Source organism: Rattus norvegicus, chromosome 3 (genome assembly GCF_021556685.1).
Source record: "Rattus norvegicus strain SHRSP/BbbUtx chromosome 3, alternate assembly SHRSP_T2T, whole genome shotgun sequence".
NCBI lineage: Eukaryota > Metazoa > Chordata > Mammalia > Rodentia > Muridae > Rattus > Rattus norvegicus.
The window spans coordinates 11333444-11356337 of NC_141536.1; the positions used below are offsets into that span (position 1 = coordinate 11333444).

The window sequence follows — 22894 nt, forward strand, 5'->3', positions numbered from 1 at the left end:
CACCATGTGGTTGCTGGGATTTGAACTCAGGACCTCTGGAAGAGCAGCCAGTGCTCTTAACCACTGAGTCATCTCTCCAGCCTTCTTTTTAATAATGTATTTTTATGCCTATTGGTGTTTTGTCTGTATATGTCTGTGTGAGAGTGTCAGATCCCCTGGACTGCCAGGTGGTTACTAGGAATTGAACCTGGACCTCTGTGAAAGCATCCTGTGCTCTTAGGTGTAAAAGTAACTTATTTTTTTCTTTTGGAGACAGGTTTTCTCTGTGTAGCCCTGGCTGTTCTGGAACTCACTCTACAGACCAGGCTGGCCTCAAACTCAGAGATCCACCTGCCTCTGCCTCCGAGTGCTGGGATTAAAGGGGTGCACTACCTACATGGTTGTTGAAGTTAGCCATATTTCATATTTGTGTGTATGTTTGTGGGCAGGAGAGTATAGGTGCCTATTGGAGGTGGAGTCACAGTAAGTTGGGAGCTTCCTGACATGGATACTGGGAACTGAACTGTAGTCCTCTGAGAGAGCAGTAATTATCTTTACATTTGTTAAGAAGTTATGTAGTTTCCTGGGGGTTTTTCATTTGTTTGTTTTAAAGCCTCAGAAAGGTGTGATTTACTTACAAAAAAAAAATTTTTTTTTAAAGATCTCTACATAGCCTTGGCTATCCTGGAACTCACTATGTAGACCAGGTTGGCCTTTAGCTTAAAGAGTTCCCTCTGTCCCTACCTCAGGAGTGCCAGGATTAAAGGCCTGGCTATCTTAATGTTTTCTTAGTAGCAGAGATCATGGTCTCTGCATTTTAGAGTGTCACATTGCTACATGCAAGTGTTCAGTGGCTCTGATGAGATTCCTAGACTTTGATAACTCTTCTTTCTTAGTGAAAAGAAACTAAACCTTTTTCTTAAAATTGCCTTTTTCATGAAATTTAGTACCGCTAATAAATATATTGTCTTTGTATAATGTGTGCAAATATGTGTTATGTCTGAGGAAATTGTTCTCTCACAGATTGTTTTTTTTTTTTTTTTTTTTTTTTTTGGTTCTTTTTTTCGGAGCTGGGGACCGAACCCAGGGCCTTGCACTTCCTAGGCAAGCGCTCTACCACTGAGCTAAATCCCCAACCCCAGATTGTTTTTTTCTAAAGAGTGATACGGCTTGATGAATGCATGGATTAGGGCATTGTGGGCTGAATTCAAAGAACTTTGCAATGATACTTGTAACTTTTTTCTTCATTTGGCTATAGTTCACATGCATTAGAAAGTATATGTGTTTTATACCTTTCTGGTTTTTGGAGGTGGCTTAAGAAATCCACTCCATAGCCTGGCAGTGGTGACACTGGGGAGGCAGAGGCAGGCGGATCTCTGAGTTTGAGGTCAGCTTGTTCTACAGAGATACAGACAGTTCCTTTACAGCCAGGGCTATACAAAGACCTCCCCTACCCCTCATCCCTAATTAATGTCTCCTATATACTCTGAGTAGCTGGGATTAAGCTCCACCTTCTGCAACAAGAAGTAGCTGGTTATTTGGGATTCTTAGGGAAGGTGCATCTCTCCTGTCTCATTTGTTTATTTGTTTACTGTAATTGAATTGTGCTGATTTACTATAGGACTTATTTAGTGTTGTTTATCCTGTTCAAAGTGTTTCTGCCTTAACTGTTGAGCTTTTTCATTTATGTCTGGCAGTGCAAGATGCTCCAGGCTCACTCTTCATTTTACCTGCCTTAACCTATTGAGAGACCAAATCTTTAGGTTCAGACTCTTAGGGAACCTGACGTAGGGAACCTGACGTAAGGTTGAACTCAAGAGACTAGTACCTAGCACCAGTTTTCAGGCTCCCCCACCCACCACCTCCAACAAGACCTATGTCTTATAATCAGTTTCCAGGTGCCCCCCCCCCCCCCCGAGCAAAATCTGTGTCTAGTACCAATTTTCAGGTTATTCCCCAACAAATCTGCACCTCCAGGTTACAAGCCTGCTCTGGCACTTCACTTTCTAACCACCACCAATCAGGAGGAAATCAGAAGTTAAGTTTATAGTTTAGTTCCTAGTACCAGCCAATTATGTTAAAGGCCATAATGCCCCGCTCCCCAATCCGATATATATCAGGCTAGATACCCTCTTCTTGCCTCTATAAATACTTGCTTAAAATTAGGCTCAAGGCTCTACTTCCTGCTGTGGCAGGGTTGGCAGGGAACCAAAGCTTGAGTAAAGAGACCCTAATGCTGTTGCATTGGACTTGGCTCCTTGGTCTTTTTGGGGGTTCACATATGTTTCTTAATGTGTATCAGGGCACACATTTGCTTTCTATTCAGCCACGGTATACTGTTTCATACATCTATTTAAAGTTTCTTGTATTTCATCCAGTGATCGTTTGGTTTCTGGCTTTGATGTTGCTTGGTAATCCTTACTGTGTTTGGAATTCTGATACACAAATTGCCTGAAACCTCTTCTTTGACAGTGAGCTCCGTGCCTCACAGTGAGCCCTGACTATAAAACAAAACAAGTGTCTTTCTTTGGATCTTTGTTGTGTTTGGATTTTCAGGTTTCCTTGTCCTTGCTGCTTTTTCTTCAGAGAGGTCAGATTTGGAGGGTCATCTTAAAACCTTTCAAATTGGAGTTTGGACAGTGAAGGATGGAGTAGGTCATCGTATTAAAACCTCGATAGCAATAGGTTGTGTACCATTCGTAGCCATTTATAGTGATTGAGTGTCAGGGAGTGTAGAGCAGCAATTTGGGTCAAATAAGAGAAGATGATCTTACTAGTAAGTGTGTATTACTATTGGTATAGATTTATGTTTTTTACTTCTAGAAATTTCTAGAACTGCTTTTTAAGACTATAAAAGGTGGGGCTGGAGAGATGGCTCAGTGGTTAAGACTGCTCTTGCAGAGGTCCTGAGTTTGGTTCCTAGTAACCACATGGTGGCTCACAACCATCTGCAATGGGATCTGATGCCCTTTTCTGATGTGTCTAAAGACAGTTACAGTGCACTCATATAAATGAAACATAAAATATTTTAAAAAACTCACAAAAAAAAGAATATGAATTTTTTTGTTTTTTTTTTTTTGTTTTTTTTTTTTTTTTAGCTTTTGATTTTAAGTTAGTGGGAGACTCTACTTTCTTGAATTGTGTTTTTCTCTGATTTTGCATCAGTAACGTGTAGTTGATCCCATTTGGCACACGTTAAGTAGTGTACCCCTTACAGTGTTATAACTAATGGAATGTGTTGAGGTTTTTGCTGCTGTTGGGCATTAAACCCCGAGATTTCATTTAGAACAAGTACTCTGTCGCTATGCTTCTCCTCTGCCCTGCTTTCAGATTTGGGTGCAGTCAGTTACGATGAGCCAACAGAACATTTTGGCTGTGGAGGCAGTTTCTAGATGAAGTAGAAGGCATTCTGTTCTTTGTAAAGAGAAAGTCTCAAGTGCTGTTTCTTCTGAGTGTCCTCTCGTTTCTGTTTAGTTACAGATACAGAATGAGCACATGCTGCTGGTGCACTCCAGGTGGTTCTTCCACCATTGATGTCCTGAAGTGCTATGCATCTAGCACTGGATCAAGTGAATTTCAGACAGCTGATGAAGACCTCTGCTACTGCTTAGAGTGTGTGGCTGAGTACCACAGAGCCAGAGATGAGGTGCCATTCTTGCATGAGGTAATTTGCAGTAGATCCTAACCGGGAAGACAGTAGGTGTAGTTTACTGTGAGAAGCATTCAGGGAGATGATGCTATGACTAAAGCTTTGAAATCCAGTACAACTCCAGCACCTAACATCCGGTATGTAACAGTTGCTATGAATGCTTATCGATGGGCTTGAATTGAAACTTAAAAGTACAGTTTTATGATCTGTCAGTTTCAGTTATTTTGTTATAAATAGCAAAAGAGAGAGAAAGAACCAGAGATTGATGTCGGATGTCTACCTTGATTGAACTCCACCTTAGCTTTTGAGACAGGATCTCACATTCAAGTAGGCTGGCTGATCACCAAGTTCTAGGGATTCATCTATCTTAGCCTGGTACTGGGATTACAGATATATGCTGGGGAAATCACCTCACTGACTATCTCCCCATCCTTAATTTTTATATTCAAACTATCTAACCTATTTGTGTATAAACTTATATTTAAAGAAATGTGTCCCCTCCCCCTCATTTGAAACAAAACTAACTTCGTGCTAAGTAGTAGCCAAGAATGACTTTGAGCTTCTGTTCTACTTGTCTCCACCTTGTGAATACTGGCATTTCAAGCATGCACAAGGCAAAAATGACGGCTTTCATGTATTTGAAGGAGCAACAGCAGCTTCTCATGACATTGGACGTTTTTTAGTTTATGTAGCGTGTCTTGTTTGACTCTTACAAGTTGGAGGTTTATTAGCCAATCTCACCAATCCCACTTTTCTAGGAGCATGGACTCAACATCCTGTTTCTGAGTCACTGTATATAATTCTCCATTTTGAACTTTATCATTGTCATTAGGTTCTGATGATCACCCATCCTGAAGTTACTATTGTAACTATTTTGGAGTGCCATGAATCACACTCGTGTAAGGCAGGAGAATTCCCTAATCAGTAAATGAGTGAATCCTGCCTGCTTCATTCACCTGACATCTCCTGTCTCTTTCCATCTCCTTAGGCTTCCTTAGTTGCTAAGATAACCATTTTGAGGTTAGTCCACCTATAATGACATAAAGTGTTCAAGTAAAAGGAAGACTAGCACATCATTTCTCAGGCAAAAACTAGATTTGCTTAGTGAGGAAGGCATGGTAAAAGCCAAGACTGGCTGAAAGTTAAACCTTATTAACAACTTTTTTTTTTTATTCATTTATTATATATAAGTACACTGACACCAGAAGAGGGCATCAGATCCCATTACAGATGGTTGTGAGCCACCATGTGGTTGCTGGGAATTGAACTCAGGACCTCTGGAAGAGTAGTCGGGTGCTCTTAACCACTGAGCCATCTCTCCAGCCCAACAACTTCTAAATCTAAGTTGTGGATGTCAAGGGAAATCTTTTTTGTTTGACATGGGTGTTTAGCTTATACTGCCTTCAACCTCTCTATAGAGTTGGAGGTGAGCTTGAGCTCGTCTGGTCCTTTTGCCTCAGCTCTCTAGTGTTTGGGTTTCAGCATGTACCGTCACACTCAAGTCTGTTTGTGCTGAGGTAGAACAAGAGCTTTATGCCTGTTAGGTGAGTGCCCTAACAACTGAGCTGCATCACAGCTTTTAAACCATTTTTGCTTTTTAAAACTGATTCATATATATATATATATATATATATATATATATATATATATATATATATATATATATAGTATTTTTGGGACTGAAATCATGTAAACAACTTTTACCTACATTGGGAAGCCAAACGGTGGGTGAGACTTACTTATCTCAGTACTCACTTCGTTGCAGTGGTAGAAACCAAACCTCTAGTTCCAAGTTATGTCTGTGTGATAGGTGCTGCTTTAAGCTTCTCACAGGGTTTTTCTCTGTGTAGCTCTGGCTGTCCTGGAACACACTTTGTAGACCAGGTTTCCCTTGAACTTGAAGAGATCTGCCTGCCTCTGCCTCCTGAGTGCTGAGATTTAAAGATGTGCACTACCACCCCCAGGCAGTTCTATTTTCTAAACATAAAGAGGAAAAGGCTTTCCACAGGAAAGATATACACATAGCATATTTTGTTAAGATACAAAACATTGCCCCTTTTCTTCTTTCTGCAGGTTTTATGGGAGCTAGAAACCTTACGCCTCATAAGTCACTTTGAAAAGTCCATGAAGGCAGAAGCTGAGGATGACGACGAGTTATATATAGTAGACAACAATGGAGAGGAGCAGCTCTTTGACTGTAGTGGCCAAGATTTTGAAAATAGGCTTAGAGTTCCTCTTTTTGAAATACTGAAGTACCCTTACTTGCTTCTGCATGAGCGTGTTAGTGAGTATCTTGGGTGTATAAATTTTACTAAGAGTTGGAGTTGGGACCGAAGAGATAGATGCCTTAGCATTTTAAGAGTGTAACAGCTCTTCCAGAGGATCTTGGTTCAATTCTCAGCACCCACATGGTGGCACATACCTCATGCACATAAAATAATTAAACATAATTGGGATCTGTTGGAGCTGGAGACATGGCCCGGTGGTTAAGAACCTGTACTACTCTCACAGAGGACCTGGGTTTGGTTACCAACACATTGGGTGATGCACAGCTACATAACTTCTAACTATCGCTCTAGGAGATTTGATGCCCTCTTCTGGCTCACGTGGGCTCCTACAGCCGTGTGATGCACATATGTACTTGGGTATTCACTGGTACACACCACATAAAATAATACATATGAAATAATAGTCTGGGTATAGCTTAGTGTATGTGTGAGGCTCTGGGTACAAAGAAATTTTTTTAAATTTGTTTATGTGAGATGAAAATCTGTTGGCTTTCATACATACTTAGGATACTTTAATATTTTGTTTTCAACAAATTAGAGTGAGCATGATATACCCATCCATATAGGTTCTACATTAAACAGTTTTGCTGTATTTGCATTTCTTACTATGAATCTGTCTATCCAGAATGGCCTTGAAATCAAAATCCTAGTTTAGCCTCCAGAGTTGGAAGAAGTGTGGACCAGCATATATATGTATAATGTAAAATGCATAATGTAAAAAACACATTAGGATATATAGTATTTAGCCCATATATTCTCAAAAGTTACAAATGTGGTATGTAACCGATTTGTTTTAGAGTGACTAAGGACAACACATTAAGTTGGGTTATATTTTTCTCTTAATCCAATATAGTCTACTTGCACACATATGTGGGGTGGTTATTTTGCTTGCTTGTTTTGTTTTTTTTTTTTTTTTTGTTTTTTGTTTTTTTTTTTGGTTCTTTTTTTTTTTTTCGGAGCTGGGGACCGAACCCAGGGCCTTGCGCTTCCTAGGTAAGCGCTCTACCACTGAGCTAAATCCCCAGCCCTGTTTTGTTTGTTTTTGGTGCTGTGCACACCTTAGGTAAGCACTCTATAACCCTAGCTGCCTTTTTAAAAAAAGATTTTATGTATATGGGTACACTGTTACTGCCTTCAGACACACCAGAAGAGGGCATTGGATACCATATCCCATTACAGATGGTTGTGAGCCACCATGTGGTTGCTGGGAATTGAACTCAAGACCTCTGGAAGAGAAGCCAGTGCTCTTAACCACTGAGCCACCTTTCCAGCCCTTCTCTAGCCTTCTTAGTATTGTCTGTTTTGAGACAGCACATTACTAAGTTGCCAGGCTGGCAGCTCTGTAGCCTAGGCAAACTTTGAATTTGAGATCCTTTCACTTCAGCTTCCCCAGGAGCTGGGATTACAGGCTTTTGCCACCAGACTTGTGTGTGTATTTATATATTGCTATGTGACACAGTTGCTCTATAAAATATACACTTTATGCATTTTTCAATTTTCTTGTGATACTTTTTAATTTTTTTATTTTTCTTTTATTAGTCTTTTTGAAACAGGGTCTCTCTTTGTAGCCCTAGCAACCATGCTGCCTTGATCTCTAGAGATTCACCTCCCTCTGGGATGTTGGGATTATAGGCGTGTATCACCAAGTTCTACTTTTGACTAGATACATTACTAAATTCCAAGTAACTTGATTTTTAAACTAAAAGTCTTTTAAACATTTTCATTTAATATTTTTTATGTGTATGAATGTTTTGCCTGCATATATGTACATGTAATTGCATATATGCACCACATATGTGCAGTACCCAAGGAGTTTGGAGGAAGATGTTTGACCCTTTGGAACTGTGGTTAAAGATGATTGTGAGCCACTGTGCGGGTGCTTGGAATCAATTCCAGGTCTCTGGAAGAGTAGTCAGTGATTTTAACAGCTAAGCCATCCTCCTGCCTTTTAAACATTAATTAAAGAAAAATGTACCCATAAATGCCAGGGCTGGAGAGATGGCTCAGCAGTTAAGAGCACTTACTCTTGCCAAAGTCCTAGGTTCAGTTCCCAGCTCCCACATGGCAGCTTACAACTGTCAGTAACTCCAGACCCAGGGGATCTGACGCCCCATCCCCTTCTGATCTCTATGGCCACAGGTCTTTGTGGTAGATAAACATGCAGACAGGCAAAATATTCATATCCATAAAATTTTTAAAAAATGTGAAAATCCATAAAAGTTTATATAAGCTTGAAGATTGCTTATGCTTTCATATATGTCATACATAGTATTGCAGGTGTTCCCAGTAAGCTGACCAAGTCATAGTCACCCTCCAAAGCTAGTGCTGTTATTAGTATACTGTTTTTGAAGCTTGACAAATTAAAATTGATTTTTAAATCTAATAAAATTAATTGATCAATAAATGCAATTGAGATGACTAACATTAGGAGGAGAAGGTTCCCTTGTTCTAACTCCAGTCCAGGCGGACCAAATAATCAAACGTAAGACACTGGACCTGAAACTATGCTCCTAAGCTACTCTTTTGTAGATCATTACATAAAGTATAAATACATGTTTCAGTAAATTTAAAATGAGAGGAACATGCCATGGATGAGCACAGTGAATAACCTGTCTGAACTGGAATGTAACTCAGTGGTAGAGACTTGCCTCAGGAACTAGGGTTGATTTCCAGCACTTCAAAAAACAAAAACAAAGCGTGTGTGTGTGTGTGTAAATACCAGTCTAACCAATTTCAGCATCAGCATTTTTTTTTAAATTTATTATGTATAGTGTTCAGCCTGTGTACATGCCTGCATGCCAGAAGAGGGCATCAGATCCCAATACAGATGGCTGTGAGCCACCATGTGGTTGCTGGGAATTGAACTCAGGACCTCTGGAAGAGCAGTCAGTGCTCTTAACCACTGAGCCACCTCTCCAGCCTGGCATCAGAATTTTTAATGCCTTGTTTAAAAACAATTAACATTTATGTACAAAATAACCTAAGAGCCAATGTTTAGGGCCTCTTGAGGCCCTGAATTTAATCATTTGTTGTCTTTCTGTTTAGATGAACTGTGTGTGGAAGCGCTTTGTCGAATGGAACAAAACAATTGCTCCTTTCAGGTCTTTGACAAATACCCAGGCATCTATTTGTTTTTGGTTCATCCCAATGAAATGGTGAGTATGAGTGCCAGGCAGTGCCAGCTTTGCCTTTACTTGGTACATGTCAGGTAGCCTCAATTACAGACGTGGTGTGTATTTTGTTTAAAGTATTAGTTAAGCTTTTTACTTTTTTTCTCTTTCTGTTGTTGTGATAAAGTACGAGCCAAAATAACTTTGGAAAAAATGGAAAGGGTTTGCTTCATAATACACTGCCATATCAGGGTTCATCAAAGGAAAGCAGGAACCTAGAAGGAGGAAGTGAAGCAGATAACCATGGAGGAATACTACTTACTGACTTAGCCTACTTTCTTGTACAATCCAGAGCCATCATCTGTCCAGAGGACAAGAGATACTACCCACAGTGGGCTGGGCCCTCCCATTTCGGTCATTAAGACAGTGTCCCAGACTTGCTCTTTGTAAATATTTATAGGTTTGTGTTACGTTGACAAAATTAGCCAGCATAGTATCAAACTGAACTAATGAAAGAGTCCTGCTTTTCTCACTTTGCTGCTGAGATATGTGGCAATGGCATTTTAAATAATTTGCTAATAAATGGGATTGAAGGGAGTGCAATTGTAGAGGATAGGTTGGAGCAAGAAAAATTCCTAGGTGCTAGAGATGAAGAAAGATAAAATTCCGAGAGTGGACAAGAACAGATACAGACATTACCCCTAAGCATGGAGACAGGCCCTAGCCTACCATGAAGTGAGACTGCCTCCACGTACAGTTCCTTGTACACTAGCAGTTAGAGTAGAGTCAATATTTTAAGGTTATTGCTGAGAAAGTCTGCTCTGCCAAAGTAATGACAAGAAAAGATGTTTTTAAACCTGCAGCAAGGAAAGAACATACTGCAGGGTGTAATAGTACATGCCTTTAATCCCAGCACTTGGGAGGCAGAGGCTGGTAGATCTGAGTTCATGGCCAGCCTAGTCTAATAGTTCCAGGACAGTCAACTACATAGTGGGACCTTGTCTCAGGGGAAAAAAGGAGCATAGTAATAGACTTGTAGTCAAAATGATGGTGAATCTTTCCTTCCTTCTAAACAAATGGTAGGAAAAGTCCCCAGAGAGGAAGTGAGGTAGTCAGACTAAGTGTTTCTATAGACCAGCAGTGGAAGAGCTTAAGTGATGACTTTAATATTGTGCCTCTTCAGGTTCATGGAGGGAAAATGTAGCCTTGACCTGTTTGCTGCTGCTTTCTGACCTGGGGACTAAATCCTTGTGGCTGTAGTTCAGTCAGAGTGCTTGTCTAGTATGCATAAATCCCTGAGGTTGACCCCTTTCACGACACAAACTAGCCATGGTAATAGTGAGCATGTGGGAGTGGGGAGGCTCAGGTCATTCTCAGCTATGCAGCAAGTTTTAGATCAGCTGGGGATAAACAGAAGATGCTATCTTAAGAGAAAAGGACTTTTTAGGTATGTGATAATGAAAATGAGGACATATGTATGTTTCAGAGAGTGTATTACTCAGTGAAATGAGATAAGCAAATCCTAGAAAGGAAATTAAGATTTGAGATGCATAGAAAGATGGTAGTGTTACAAGTCGATGTAAGAAGTCTAGAAAGATAAAAATAAAACAAGGGGGCTGGGGATTTAGCTCAGTGGTAGAGCACTTGCCTAGCAAGCGCAAGGCCCTGGGTTCGGTCCCCAGCTCCGAAAAAAAGAAAAACAAAAAAAACAAAAAACAAAAAAAAACCAAGGAAACAGTAGAGGCAGCTTCACTGGCACAAATAAGACCATGGAGAACCTTTGAGGGTTTCAGAAGGAGAGAGAAGGGCAACCCCAAACCTGTGCAGAATACTGGAAGATGATCAAAGCCAAATTTGAAAAAATTCTTAAAGGATAATATACAAAGATACAAAAATGAGATATTTCTAGAAGTCACAAATTAGATAGGAGACAAGAATAACTGCTCTTTTCTCCACTCTGGGGAGGGACACCAGATTTTAGGACATATAATTTCTCTTAAAGTCACCGAAGCAGAAGTCAGGGTAAAAGTTTCTTTTGCAGTCCCCAATGACAGAAACAAATAGAACTGTAGGAAAATGCCTTTTCACATGGGATGGGAGAAGACAAGTGCGTTTGTACAGAGATTTTAGGGGAAGGGCTTAACATTATATATCCAGGCAAACTCCTTAGATATTAGAATATACCACTGTTCAAGGTTCTTGAAGAGGTGTCACACAGTGACTTTTACGAAACAGTACATAGAGGAGGAGTCTGAGAGATAAGGCAAACAGACGGCTGATTATCATTAATGTGGACGTTAGAAGCCTTTGCATAACAATGAAACCAAAAATCTTGTTCAGGTTGGGCATGTAGTTTATGCCTGATATCCCAGTGCTTGGGAGGCTGAAGGAGGGAGATGCCACACATCCGAGGCCAGTCTGATCTACATAATGAGTTCCAGGCTTCATGGGTTACAGAGTCAAACAAAGTCTGAAGTAGAAAGGACTGGGGTGGGAGAAGGGGTGAACCAAGTTCAAGGAAAGTGCATGTCAGTGCCTTGGTATCTCAAAATGTTAATGGGGTTGAAAGAAGCAGAAGGCATCACCCTAAGGGCAGAGGCGAATGTGGGTTATTTTGGAAAGGCATGCTATAAATGAAGTTGGGTGTGATGGTAGATGAAAATGACCAAGATATATTGTAAAATTATGAAATTTCAAAGAATAAAAGCTATTAAAGGGGGGCTAGAGAGATGGCTTAGTGGTTAAGAGCATTGACTGTTCTTCCAGAGGTCCTGAGTTCAATTCCCAGCAACCACATGGTGGCTCATAACCATCTGTAATGAGATCTGTTGTCCTCTTTTGGCCTCCAGGTAGAACGCTGTATACATAATGAATGAATAAATCTTACAGTATTAAAGGAAAAAGTTCATGCATAAAAACAGGTTTGAGCAAATCTGTGTTATCAAACCAGCTGAACTTAATAGCTAAAGAGTAGATTGGCTAGTAGTCTTTTTTTTTTTTTTTTTCCCCTTCGGAGCTGGGGACCAAACCCAGGGCCTTGTGCTTGCTAGGCAAGCGCTCTACCACTGAGCTAAATCCCCAATTCGGCTAGTAGAAGTCTTAAGTGGATTGCTTCTAATAGACATACTTAAAATGTAAGTGAACACAAAAGATTGATGGAATGAATGGAAAAAAATTACCAAGTGCTTATAATAATGTTAAATAGATATTGACATAGGACGGGTTCCTGCTAGTGTTTAAATCAATGAAAATGATCATCAGGATCAAATAAGGCCCATACACTGTAGTGATGCCTCTTTGATCAGTCTACAGAAATCTGTAACCAGAAGATTTTCTTTGTTCATTGCTCATTGAATTAATGAACCTACAATGTTATTTATAATACAATTGCTTAGGTTCGGCGATGGGCTATTCTGACTGCAAGAAACCTGGGGAAGGTGGACAGAGATGACTATTATGACTTACAGGAAGTTTTAACTTGCCTTTTTAAAGTCATTGAATTGGGGCTTTTGGAAAGTCCAGACATTTACACATCTTCTGTGCTTGAAAAAGGCAAACTGATCCTTTTGCCTGCACACATGTATGATACTACCAACTACAAAAACTATTGGCTAGGTGAGTATTATTCCTACATGGACGTGTCTTCCCTAGTGTTCTGAGCACAGAGCAATCTTTGAGCAATCTCCATATTGCAAGTTTTCATGGTTCCCAGTTCTTGTTCCTTTGCTAAATTAGCTTAAGTATTTTATATCTTATTAAATACCATTTATTCTAGATGTCTTCCAAACAGATACATTTTCAAACCCTGGTGAGTAAGTCTTTTGTTTGGAGTAGAAGTGTCAGCGTGATTATTATTACCTCGTTTATCTTAATGTATAAAAGCTTCCATGTGGTGAGAGATATTTGCAAGTCACTATTTCATTAATGTCTGTTCTTTAACGTTACATGTCATAGTTGGTAGCAATTTTCCTCTTAGTGGTATATGAACTGTATATAACATTTATGAATGTTTGTGGCATCTTGTGAAATTCAAGTTATGTGATGGTCATCTTAGAAACTACCTTCTACCAAGGCTACCAGCACTTAACCTGTTTCACAGGGAAAGAAAGTGTTGGGGAGTGGTGCGTGAAGTGCCTCACACTTAAATAGCCGTCTTGGCAGCTGAAGTCTGTTCTGCTTTGACTTCCTGCCCTGCTTTCTCCCTGCATTTAGTGTAGTGTTGTTTCATCAGTCCAGTAAACTGGGATAATCTTACAGGTATTTGCATGTTGTTGACTATTCTTGAGGAGCAAGCCATGGATTCACTGTTGCTGGGTTCAGACAAACAAAATGATTTTATGCAATCAATTCTTCACACCATGGAGAAGCAATCGGATGGTAATATACTTTACTTGCAAAATGCTTTTGAATAATGCTGTGATGGTGTACTTTTAAAATTGTTGGTGATGCTAGGCAGAGTGGTGCCCCACACTGTTAAATCTCAGCACTAGAAGGCAGAGGTAGGCAGATCTCTGTGAGTTCAAGCTCACGTACAGAGTGAGTTCCTGGATAGCCAAGGATACACAGAGAAAAACTCTGTTTTGAAAAGCCAAAAAATAAAGTTTGTGTCACTATAAGAATTTGGGGTTGTAAGAGTGTGGTGAAAAGAACCTTCAGGCCTCAGGGATGCTGGGAAGTGCTCTAGCACAGTGTGACCCAAGGACTGAGTTAGGTCATAGATTCAGACTTTAAATTTCAAAAGGACCCCTTACACTTTAATTTAGCTCCTGTCTTTGCTAGAGGAAATGAATCCAGAGAAGTAAGCTTTCTTTTCCATTATGTAAACCAGAGTCTCTGTGAGATTCTTTTGCAAAAGCATGTCACTTAACAGTGTACTCTGGGAATCAAAACACCTGGGAATGTTAACAGAGTATGGAATCTAGTAAAGATGGTCAGGAATTTGATAGGCAGTGCTGTTGGAGAAGGCATTCTGGTAATATCTGCAAGTAGCGGGTTTGTTTTGCTACAGAGAGATTATGGGCATGTGAGAAATTAAGCTTGACTAAGGATGTTGAGGAATCATCAAAGGTCATTAACCGGGATCTTGCCACTGTATTTGAGAGGGAAAGGGGGAGAGCATGGGTAGTGTGAGTTATTAAAAGTGGACAGCAGGGGTTGGGGATTTAGCTCAGTGGTAGAGCGCTAGGCCCTGGGTTCGATCCCCAGCTCCGAAAAAAAAAAAAGAAAAAAAAAAAGTGGACAGCAAAGATAAAAGAATGAGTGTGGAGAGTGCTTGCTGTTGGCCAGCAGTTTTAATCCTCAGCATGCTGTGACATAGTAAGCAAAATTAAGGGTCTTGCTGGAGCAGAATGTTTTAGATCCTACACCTTATATAGATAGTAAATACCATTTCTTATTCTTTCACTCTTTCAGACAATACTTAGAATGAGAAAGACAGATTAGAAGACTGTTCTGTTGATCATCAGTTTGGTTCCCATTATTTTTTGCAAAGAGATTATAGTTTTAGAACATTTTGAAAATTTGTATGTCAGGAATAATGGCCCAAATCTTCCCTGTGCTTGGGCGGCAGAAGCATGTGTTAACTTCGAGGTTCCACATGTGGAGTTCGAGGCCAGCCAGGTTTACAGAGGGAGTTCCACAACAGCCAGGGCTACAGAGAAACCCTGTCTCAAAACAAAAACAAAAACAAAAACAAAAAAACCACTTTAAATTACTTGGTATTTTGCTCTTTTTTTTTTTTTTTTTTTTTTTTTTTGGCTAAAAATGTTTTCAATATATCTTAGACTTTTTTTTTATTGTTTTGTAATTTAGTAATCGTTACGTTTTATTTTAGATGACAGCATGGATCCTTTTTGGCCAGCGTTACACTGTTTCATGGTGATTCTTGATCGCCTTGGATCTAAGGTGTGGGGTCAACTTATTGACCCTATTGAAGCATTTCAAACCATCATTAACAACGAGAGCTACAACAGAGAGATCCAGAATATACGGAACAGCTCTATAAGGTTCGCTAAATGTTAGAATTTAAAATAACATATTGTAGCTGATTTTCTAAGATTTTTTCCCCCTCTTCTCCAACCCCTTTCATTTCAGTAATTTTTATTTATTCTTAATATTTAAGGACCAAATTAGAACCGGAGCCACATTTTGATGATATGGTGACGTGCAGCCAGATTGTGTATAACTATAATCCTGAAAAGACCAAAAAGGTAGAGAACATTTTAAAGCTGAGTGACTCTGTAGAGACAGTGTTCTGGGTAGTGACTGCTTGTTGACTGTGTAGTCGGTCTAAATCCACTGTTTCATAAAGGCCCTTTGGTGGGGTTGATGCATTTCATGTGGGGAACATGGACTCTAACCAGAGGGAGGGGAGTATCTTGTTAGGAGGAATAGTAATCAAGCCAACTGATAGGAAGACTGAAGTATGTGGAGATGTGAATTTGCATTTTCTTGAAGCATTTTATAATTCAAATGACATTAAGTACTGCATATTATAGACCAGGAGAGTAAAGCTGCACGTTATAGTCCTTTTCTACAGATTGGGTGTTAATACCATTGATACTTGCTTACTGAATATTGATCATTTTCATTTTAGGATTCTGGGTGGAGATCAGCCATTTGTCCAGATTATTGTCCAAACATGTATGAAGAAATGGAAACGTTAGCCAATGTACTTCAGTCAGATATTGGTCAAGATATGCGTGTTCATAACAGCACCTTTCTGTGGTTCATACCTTTTGTTCAGTCACTCATGGATCTTAAGGATTTGGGTGTGGCTTACATAGTAGAAGTAATTCATCATCTATACTCAGAAGTCAAAGATGTCCTCAACCAGACAGATGCTGTGTGTGACAAAGTCACTGAATTTTTTATTCTGATTTTAGTATCAGTGATTGAACTGCATAGAAATAAAAAATGCTTGCATCTGCTGTGGGTGAGTTCTCAGCAGTGGGTAGATGCTGTTGTGAAGTGTGCCAAGCTTCCTACCACCGCATTTGTACGGAGTTGTGAGAAGTCACCTGGAAGTACCCCCAGAGGAGCAGCAATAATGTCGTCCTTGGCGTTGCATTCAGTGCCATCTAACTCTGTCCAGCTTGCGTGTGTACAGTTGATTAGGGGTCTCCTCAAAGAAGGTTATCAGCTTGGTCAGCAAACACTTTGTAAGCGGTTCTGGGATAAACTTAACTTATTCTTACGAGGAAATTCGTCTCTGGGTTGGCAGTTGACTGGTCAAGAAACCCATGAGTTACAAATGTGTTTGAAACAAATAATTAGAAACATAAAAATCAAAATGCCCCAATATAGCACTTTTGGGGATACAACTTCTACATTCAAAACCCCTCCATCTTTTAAAGAAGAAAGTGAACAAATAGACAGGAAGCCTAAAAAAGACATTCATTCCTTGGGAAATTGCAGCCCAATACCTTCTAAAGAGCCAATGAAAGCTGACAGCCATCGAGTGCCGACGAAAGCAAGTGCTACAGAAGAGGAGGACTTCACGCAGCACTATATTGACTTGAATGAAGAAGAGCCTCTGCCGGCTGAGCTGGGCGTGAAGCAGAAAAGTGAGGCTCTTCTTTCTGAAAGTGCTCCAGAGCAAGTTAAAATAAGCACAGAAAAGTCTGGAAAAGAAAACTCTTCATATACAGCACCAAATAGTACTTCAAGAAGTGGTCCAGAATGGGGGTGTGACAGAGGAGTAATTATATCAACACATTCATTGACTGATTCTAGCAGCGATTTTCTGGAAAAGGTATCTACATCAAATGGAGATGTCCCATTAAAGGATGGCACTGTTGGTAAAACTTCAAAACCAAATTTCAAAGTACAGAAAGATGAAATTTGTGCAAAGTTATCACATGTCCTAAAGAAGCAACACAGGAAAAGTACTTTGGTCAATAACATTATTGATTTAGAGGAAAATGCAGCCACGTCTGACCTTGAGAACTGTTCAGGAACAGATAGAGGAGCTCTAAAAAAAGATACCATCGAACATGATGTGTCTTCAGACTCTGTTCTGAATGATGACCATGAAGAGCAAAAATCTAAAAACAGTTCGTTGTTCAAGAAAGAGATAAAAAGTGAGAAGTTGGATAATAGTTCTTTTGATGATGAAGACAAGCTTCAAATCCAGGAAGGCCATGCTGATGATGATTTGATATCATTTACAGAAGTTACTGATACACTGGTGAAGAAAACTCCATGCGAGGGTTCTGTAAAGGTGGCAGTTGAATCAAGAGATAATAAGGAGATGAGAGTGCTGACTTCTAACTTGGAAGGACAGGTGCCTCATGACAGCAACAAGGCTTTGGTAGCAGGTCCTCAGGTAGACCTTTGCAACATAACTTTAATATCTCAAACCACTGTTATTCAATTTCCCTCAGGTTTAAGTAAACAGAATTCATTTCAGCTACAGAAAGATGATAAAAAATGTTTGACAGCTAACCACAACAGAGATGCCACCTGCCATGAACAAGTTATTATTATTTCAGATTCTGATGATGAAGATGATGCTGATGAGCAAGATGAGGATAAACGTTGTGGTATTGAGGGAAACATCGAACAGAGCAAAGTGTCCAGGGAGAATGACTGTTCAGAGCAGCATGATTTGGTAGTTAACACCAGTGTGGAAAAGAAGCTTGTGAAGGAAGAAGAAACAAATTGTCCTATAGAATTTGAGGACTCTGAATCTCAGGTTTTTGAGTTTGAAAGTTCATCTGAAGTCTTTTCAGTTTGGCAAGATCATAAAATAGACAGCAAAAGTTCCCTTCAAGAGGATCAAAAGAGCTGTATAGCTCATGTAGCTGATAGTACAAACAATAACTTAGGTTGTGGTGCAGATTCTGTGTCTGAAGAGGTTGTTAGAAACAAAGAAAAGGGTGTTAAAGAGCATGCAGAACCACACAGTAGTGTTTCTGCTGAGGGATTTTGTAAAATTGGAGTAAGAAAACCTAAGAGGAAACGATGTGATAAAGTTACAGCTGAAGATCCTCAGCGGCCTTCATCTTCTGTCAGAACTGAACAATTGGCTGAGCACAGAGATCTTCCTGAAAGGGACTTAGAGAGCGCAGATGTGGACATGGCAGCTCCCAGTTCTAGTGTTGAGAGAGATTCTACGGTTTTACAGAAGAAGTCTACAAAGCCTCGCCCTCACTCAAAACCTGTTAGGAAAGTTCCAGCTTCAAAGGCTACTAAGAAAACCCATCCAGATACCAGAAGAGGACAGACTAAGAGTTCATGTTATATAAGTTGTAGAACTTCTCCTGCTATTGTACCACCAAAGAAGTTTCGCCAGTGTCCAGAGCCAACTTCGACAGTTGAAAAACTTGGTCTGAAAAAAGGTCCTCGGAAAGCATTTGAGTTGTCCCAGCGGTCTCTGGAGTGTATAGTCCAATTACGTGACCACGGCAAGACTGTTGGAGTAGTTGAAGCCCCCAAAAAGACTAAATTAATTTCTCCTCAGACTCTCTCTATCAAAAATAATAAGAAGCTTCTGACAAGCCAGGATCTTCAATTTCAAAGGCTTATGAGATCCAGATCACACCAAAAACGAGACTTTGATTACAAAAATACTGATAGCGTAAGAGCAGTGTCACGCGTAGTGCAGGGTTCGGATGTACTTGCAGCAGACTCTGATGAGCCGGATAATCCTGGAGGAAGTGAGCCGCTTGCCATCAGCAGTGAAAAGCAGTTAGCGAAAGGCACGCTTTCCAAAGCAGAAGTGGCAGAAGCTGCTTCTGGTCCTTGGGGAACAGGTATAACTTGTCTTGTGAACCAGTGTGAATCTCGAGTGTTAAGTGGAGGAGTGCCAACAGATGTGCTGATGGGCTCTGCTTCAGAGGACCCTGTGGGTGGAGGTGCTCTCACAGTGCAGGTTGGGGAGGTGGCAGCAGTGAGAGCTGCAGAGCCAGAGTCCAGTAGTGATACAGATGATGATGACAATTTATTCCTAACACAACATGACCCTCAAGATATGGATCTGTGCTCACAGTTGGAAAATTCTAAAGCCATTATTGTGGCTCATAAAGATACAGTTCAGAGAGAAGACTCTCTAAGTCGGCCTCAGTTGGAGTCTTTGAGTATCATAAAGTGTAAATACAAAGACTGTGTTGAAACCACAAAAAACCAGGGTGAATACTGCCCAAAACATTCTGAAGCTAAAGCGGCAGATGACGACGTGTTTCGTAAACCTGGCTTGCCACTTTCTGTAGCCAGGTCCTCGAGACCTACTACTACCAAGATATTTAGCTCAAGCAGTGCTTCACGAACTGCCAATCTTTCCAAGTCTTTGGAAAGTACCACACTTCAGTCAGCACTGAAAAATAAGTCAAGTGGAGCACAGTCTAATTTGAAGATGACACCATCCTCTTCCCTGGGGTCTCAGAAGCCAGTGGCTGAGGTGAAAAGTTTATGCAATATTTTCCATTTTCAGACTCCGAGCAGTTCCAGCAAACAGAGTTACAAGTTTACCTTTAGTGAGAACAGGCCTGCGTCGGCTGCTTCTTCAGTGGACATTCTCTTGCCATCCCAGTCTATCTTTGACACCTTCATTAAAGAGGTCTTAAAATGGAAATACCAAATGTTTTTGAACTTTGATAAGTGTGGTGCTCCAACAAGTCTCTGTCAGTCTATCTCAAGACCTGTGCCTGTCCGATTTCAAGATTGTGCAGAATATTTTAATGTTTTTCTACCTTTGATAATATTGAATGCTTTTGAAACAGTAAGTATTCTTTAATTCTTTGCCCCTTCTGTAGATAGAGAAATGGTTATGAGCATATAGCTCCCTAAGTTTCGGTTGAGTCTATACTCACTTCAGTGAGAAGCTATTGGAAGGTTTGGAGTTGGTCTGTGTTTAGACCAGGGACTAGTAATACACACTAGCTTATTTCTTACCCCACATCCTTGGTTGTTGGGTAGAGAATAAATGTGGAAAGGCTAACAGACCTTATAGACTAGTTACAGGTTGGTTACAGCAACTTGGGGGTAAAATGGTGGCTTTGGATGGTAGTTGTGGGGATGGAAAGGTACATTTTAGAATATCACACTGATGAGTGGACATTGAAAAGATGACTCTTTTGAGGCTTAACCTGGTTTTATTGTAATGTTTATGTTTACTCTCTGCCAGGAGTAAGGTAGAACTTCTTGAGTTCACCTCTCCTGATTTATAGGCTGGAGCAGTACATGGTGGGAAAGCCCCTGCTGGATTTTTCTAGACAAAAGTGATGCATAGTGTGACAGTGGGTTGTGTCTACCCCTCTGCCTGGTTAACTTTGTGCAGAAGTAGTTTGGCACTGAGTGGTTGATGAACAGTTATACAAGGAACTGAGGACCAGATGCAGATTTAGCTACTTGACTGAAATGTTATTGTGAGATAAAACAAGGTTTCAAAGGCCAGTTGTTGTTGTTGTTTTGGTTTTTTAATGTAAAATAGCCTTTTTACACTAGGGTTTTGTTTTATTTTGTTTTTTTATAATTTTGGGCTTAGGAGTAGTCATTTTTTTTTCTTTTTTTTGGGGGGAGGGGGCTGGGGATCGAACCCAGGACCTTGCGCTTCCTAGGCAAGCGCTCTACCACTGAGCCAAAATCCCCAACCCCAGGAGTAGTCATTTTTAACTCATGAAAGATCTCAAAGATACTTCTGGGTTTCATTGAGGCTTTGAAAGACTACTACGTGTGACATAGAAACCAACAGGAAGAGTGCTTGTGCCAATTCCCAGAGATTGAGAGAAATGTAGGTCAGACGGTCTCATTGTGAAGTAGTTGCTACCCGTAAGATCTAGCAGCACAGGACCAGCTCCAGGGCCATAGGTCACTGCTGACCATGAGAGGTGTCTATTTCCTCTGAGGAATAGTATTTCTAGCCTTTGGAGTTCAGTTGACAAATAGAATCACATGTGGCTAATGGCTGCTGAATTGGAAAGGACGGTTGTGGACAACTTGACAGACCTCACAGACTGATTCTTAGGTGTTCACTTGGGATGCTGATCTGCTTTTCCTTTGCCCCACTTTGGAACATTTTGTTGTATGTAGTGACTTTTACATGTTCTTTATTTCTCAGTTTCTTGACTTTTTTTCTTTTTTTTTCTTTTTGCTTTGTGTAGGTGGCACAGGAATGGCTGAACTCTCCAAATAAAGAGAATTTCTATCAGTTGCATTTACGAAAATTTCCAGCCGACTATAAAAAATACTGGGAATTTCTGAGTAAGTTCATATGCAACTTGGAATATATGATGTGATAACTGGAAATTTTTATTTGAGAGATGCTAGGGACTTGTAGGGTAGCCCAGTGGGACAAACATTTAAGGGTTTCCAGAATACTACAGCCAGCAGTCAGCAATCAGATGAAGACAGCAAGTAAACTCATCTCGTTTAGCTCTTGTTACAATGAGACATTAAGGCAGAAAACACTACTTGAGATAAAAAGAACAAATGGTCAGAAGTTCAGTTAACAGGTTCTGTAATTTTAGCACATGTGTATGTGATATGTAGAGAAAATATGAACGGATTAAAAAGTAAACTTTTCATGTACATGCGACATTTTTTTGAGACAGAATTTTTCTGTGTGTCTCTCCCTGGCTGGCCTGGAACTCGATAGTAGACCAAGCTGCCTTCATTTCACACAGATCTGCTTGCCTCTGCCTCTCCAGTGCTGAGACTCAAGGCGCACAGCACACAACATACCTGACTTTTGTACTATTAAATCAGCAAAGAGTGACAAAGAAGTAAAATACAATAGAAAAAAAAAGTGACTCTTATACACCAAATCTATAATCTGTAATATGTCCACAGAGGTCCTGGTACATTTATGGTAGAGCTGCCTTTGTGGTTCTCTAGAACTCGTGTGGATTGCGAGTAATGCAAACCCTGATATTATTAGGAAACCGCTCTCATGGGAAGAGGGTTTATAGAATGGCTTAGGTGCTAAATTCTGGCATTTAGTTTGGAAGAACTAACTTTTCACATTCAAATTTTAGAGTTTAAAAAGTGTAAAACTTCTAGAGTCCACATACAGTTTTCAGTAAGCCTTCCCACGTGCTAACATCTTACGCACATGCTTTTCCATTGCAGTAATAGTACAGGGCATGAGAGAGACCTCATATCATAGCTGTGGTCCCAGTAATGTCTGTTTCTGTCCTGAGATCCAGTCTGAAGTCCCAGCATCTGTAGTTGTGCTGTCTTCGGTCCCCAGTGGTCTAGAGTAGTGCATTCCTCAGCTGGTCGTCATTGCATGCTTTGATGCCTAAAGAGTCCTGTCCTGTTAGTTCGTAGAGCACATCCTGTTTCCTAGATACTACTTTAGAGGTTTATGCCTTTGGTGAAAATAGAACAGAAGGGTAGCTTTTTCGTGGTAGCAGCTAAATGATCACTTGATTGCTGGGCATCTTCTGTGAAGTTACTGGTTTCCACCTGTAATCAACAATGTGTTGTGTCCCTTTTTTCTTCCCTGTTTTTGTTTTTTTATAATTTGTTTTGGGGTTCTGAGATTAGAACCCAGGACCTTTGTATTCTACCACTGAGCTATATCATAACATAGTTGAAAAGTTCATGTTAAAGATAGTTTTCACAATCCTAACTATTGCCAAGTTTATTCAGTATTTTTCTTATGCGCCTGTGCATGCCTGCATGAGCACCATGGTGGCCAGAGAACAACAACCTTAGGTTTTGAAATAGGTTCTCATTGTCATGGAGCTCACCAGTTAGACCAGCAGACCCAGGGAGCCAGAGGGATCTGTATCTCCTGATTAACCATACTGTATTAATAAGTGTGTACTGCCATGACCAGTCTTTCTTTTTTTAAGATTTATTTATTTATTATATATAAGTACCCTGTAGCTGTCTTCAGACACACCAGAAGAGGGCATCAGATC

The 22894-nt window shown here is 40.2% G+C and overlaps 1 protein-coding gene across 10 annotated transcripts in view; it reads left to right on the top strand.

The window, feature by feature from the left end:
- Setx (senataxin) overlaps nt 1–22894 on the top strand; it is a 52279-nt gene that overhangs the window by 2707 nt on the left and 26678 nt on the right. For all 10 annotated transcript variants that reach the window (XR_015683126.1, XR_015683125.1, XR_015683124.1 and 7 more), the window contains 9 exon segments: nt 3454–3643; nt 5702–5912; nt 8962–9071; nt 12422–12641; nt 13284–13403; nt 14860–15031; nt 15148–15235; nt 15622–19746; nt 21128–21227. Coding sequence is in view for 3 of the 10 variants with exons in the window: in XM_087652964.1 (XP_087509090.1) it covers nt 3467–3643; nt 5702–5912; nt 8962–9071; nt 12422–12641; nt 13284–13403; nt 14860–15031; nt 15148–15235; nt 15622–19746; nt 21128–21227 (5323 nt within the window). In the remaining 7 variants the exon portion in view is untranslated.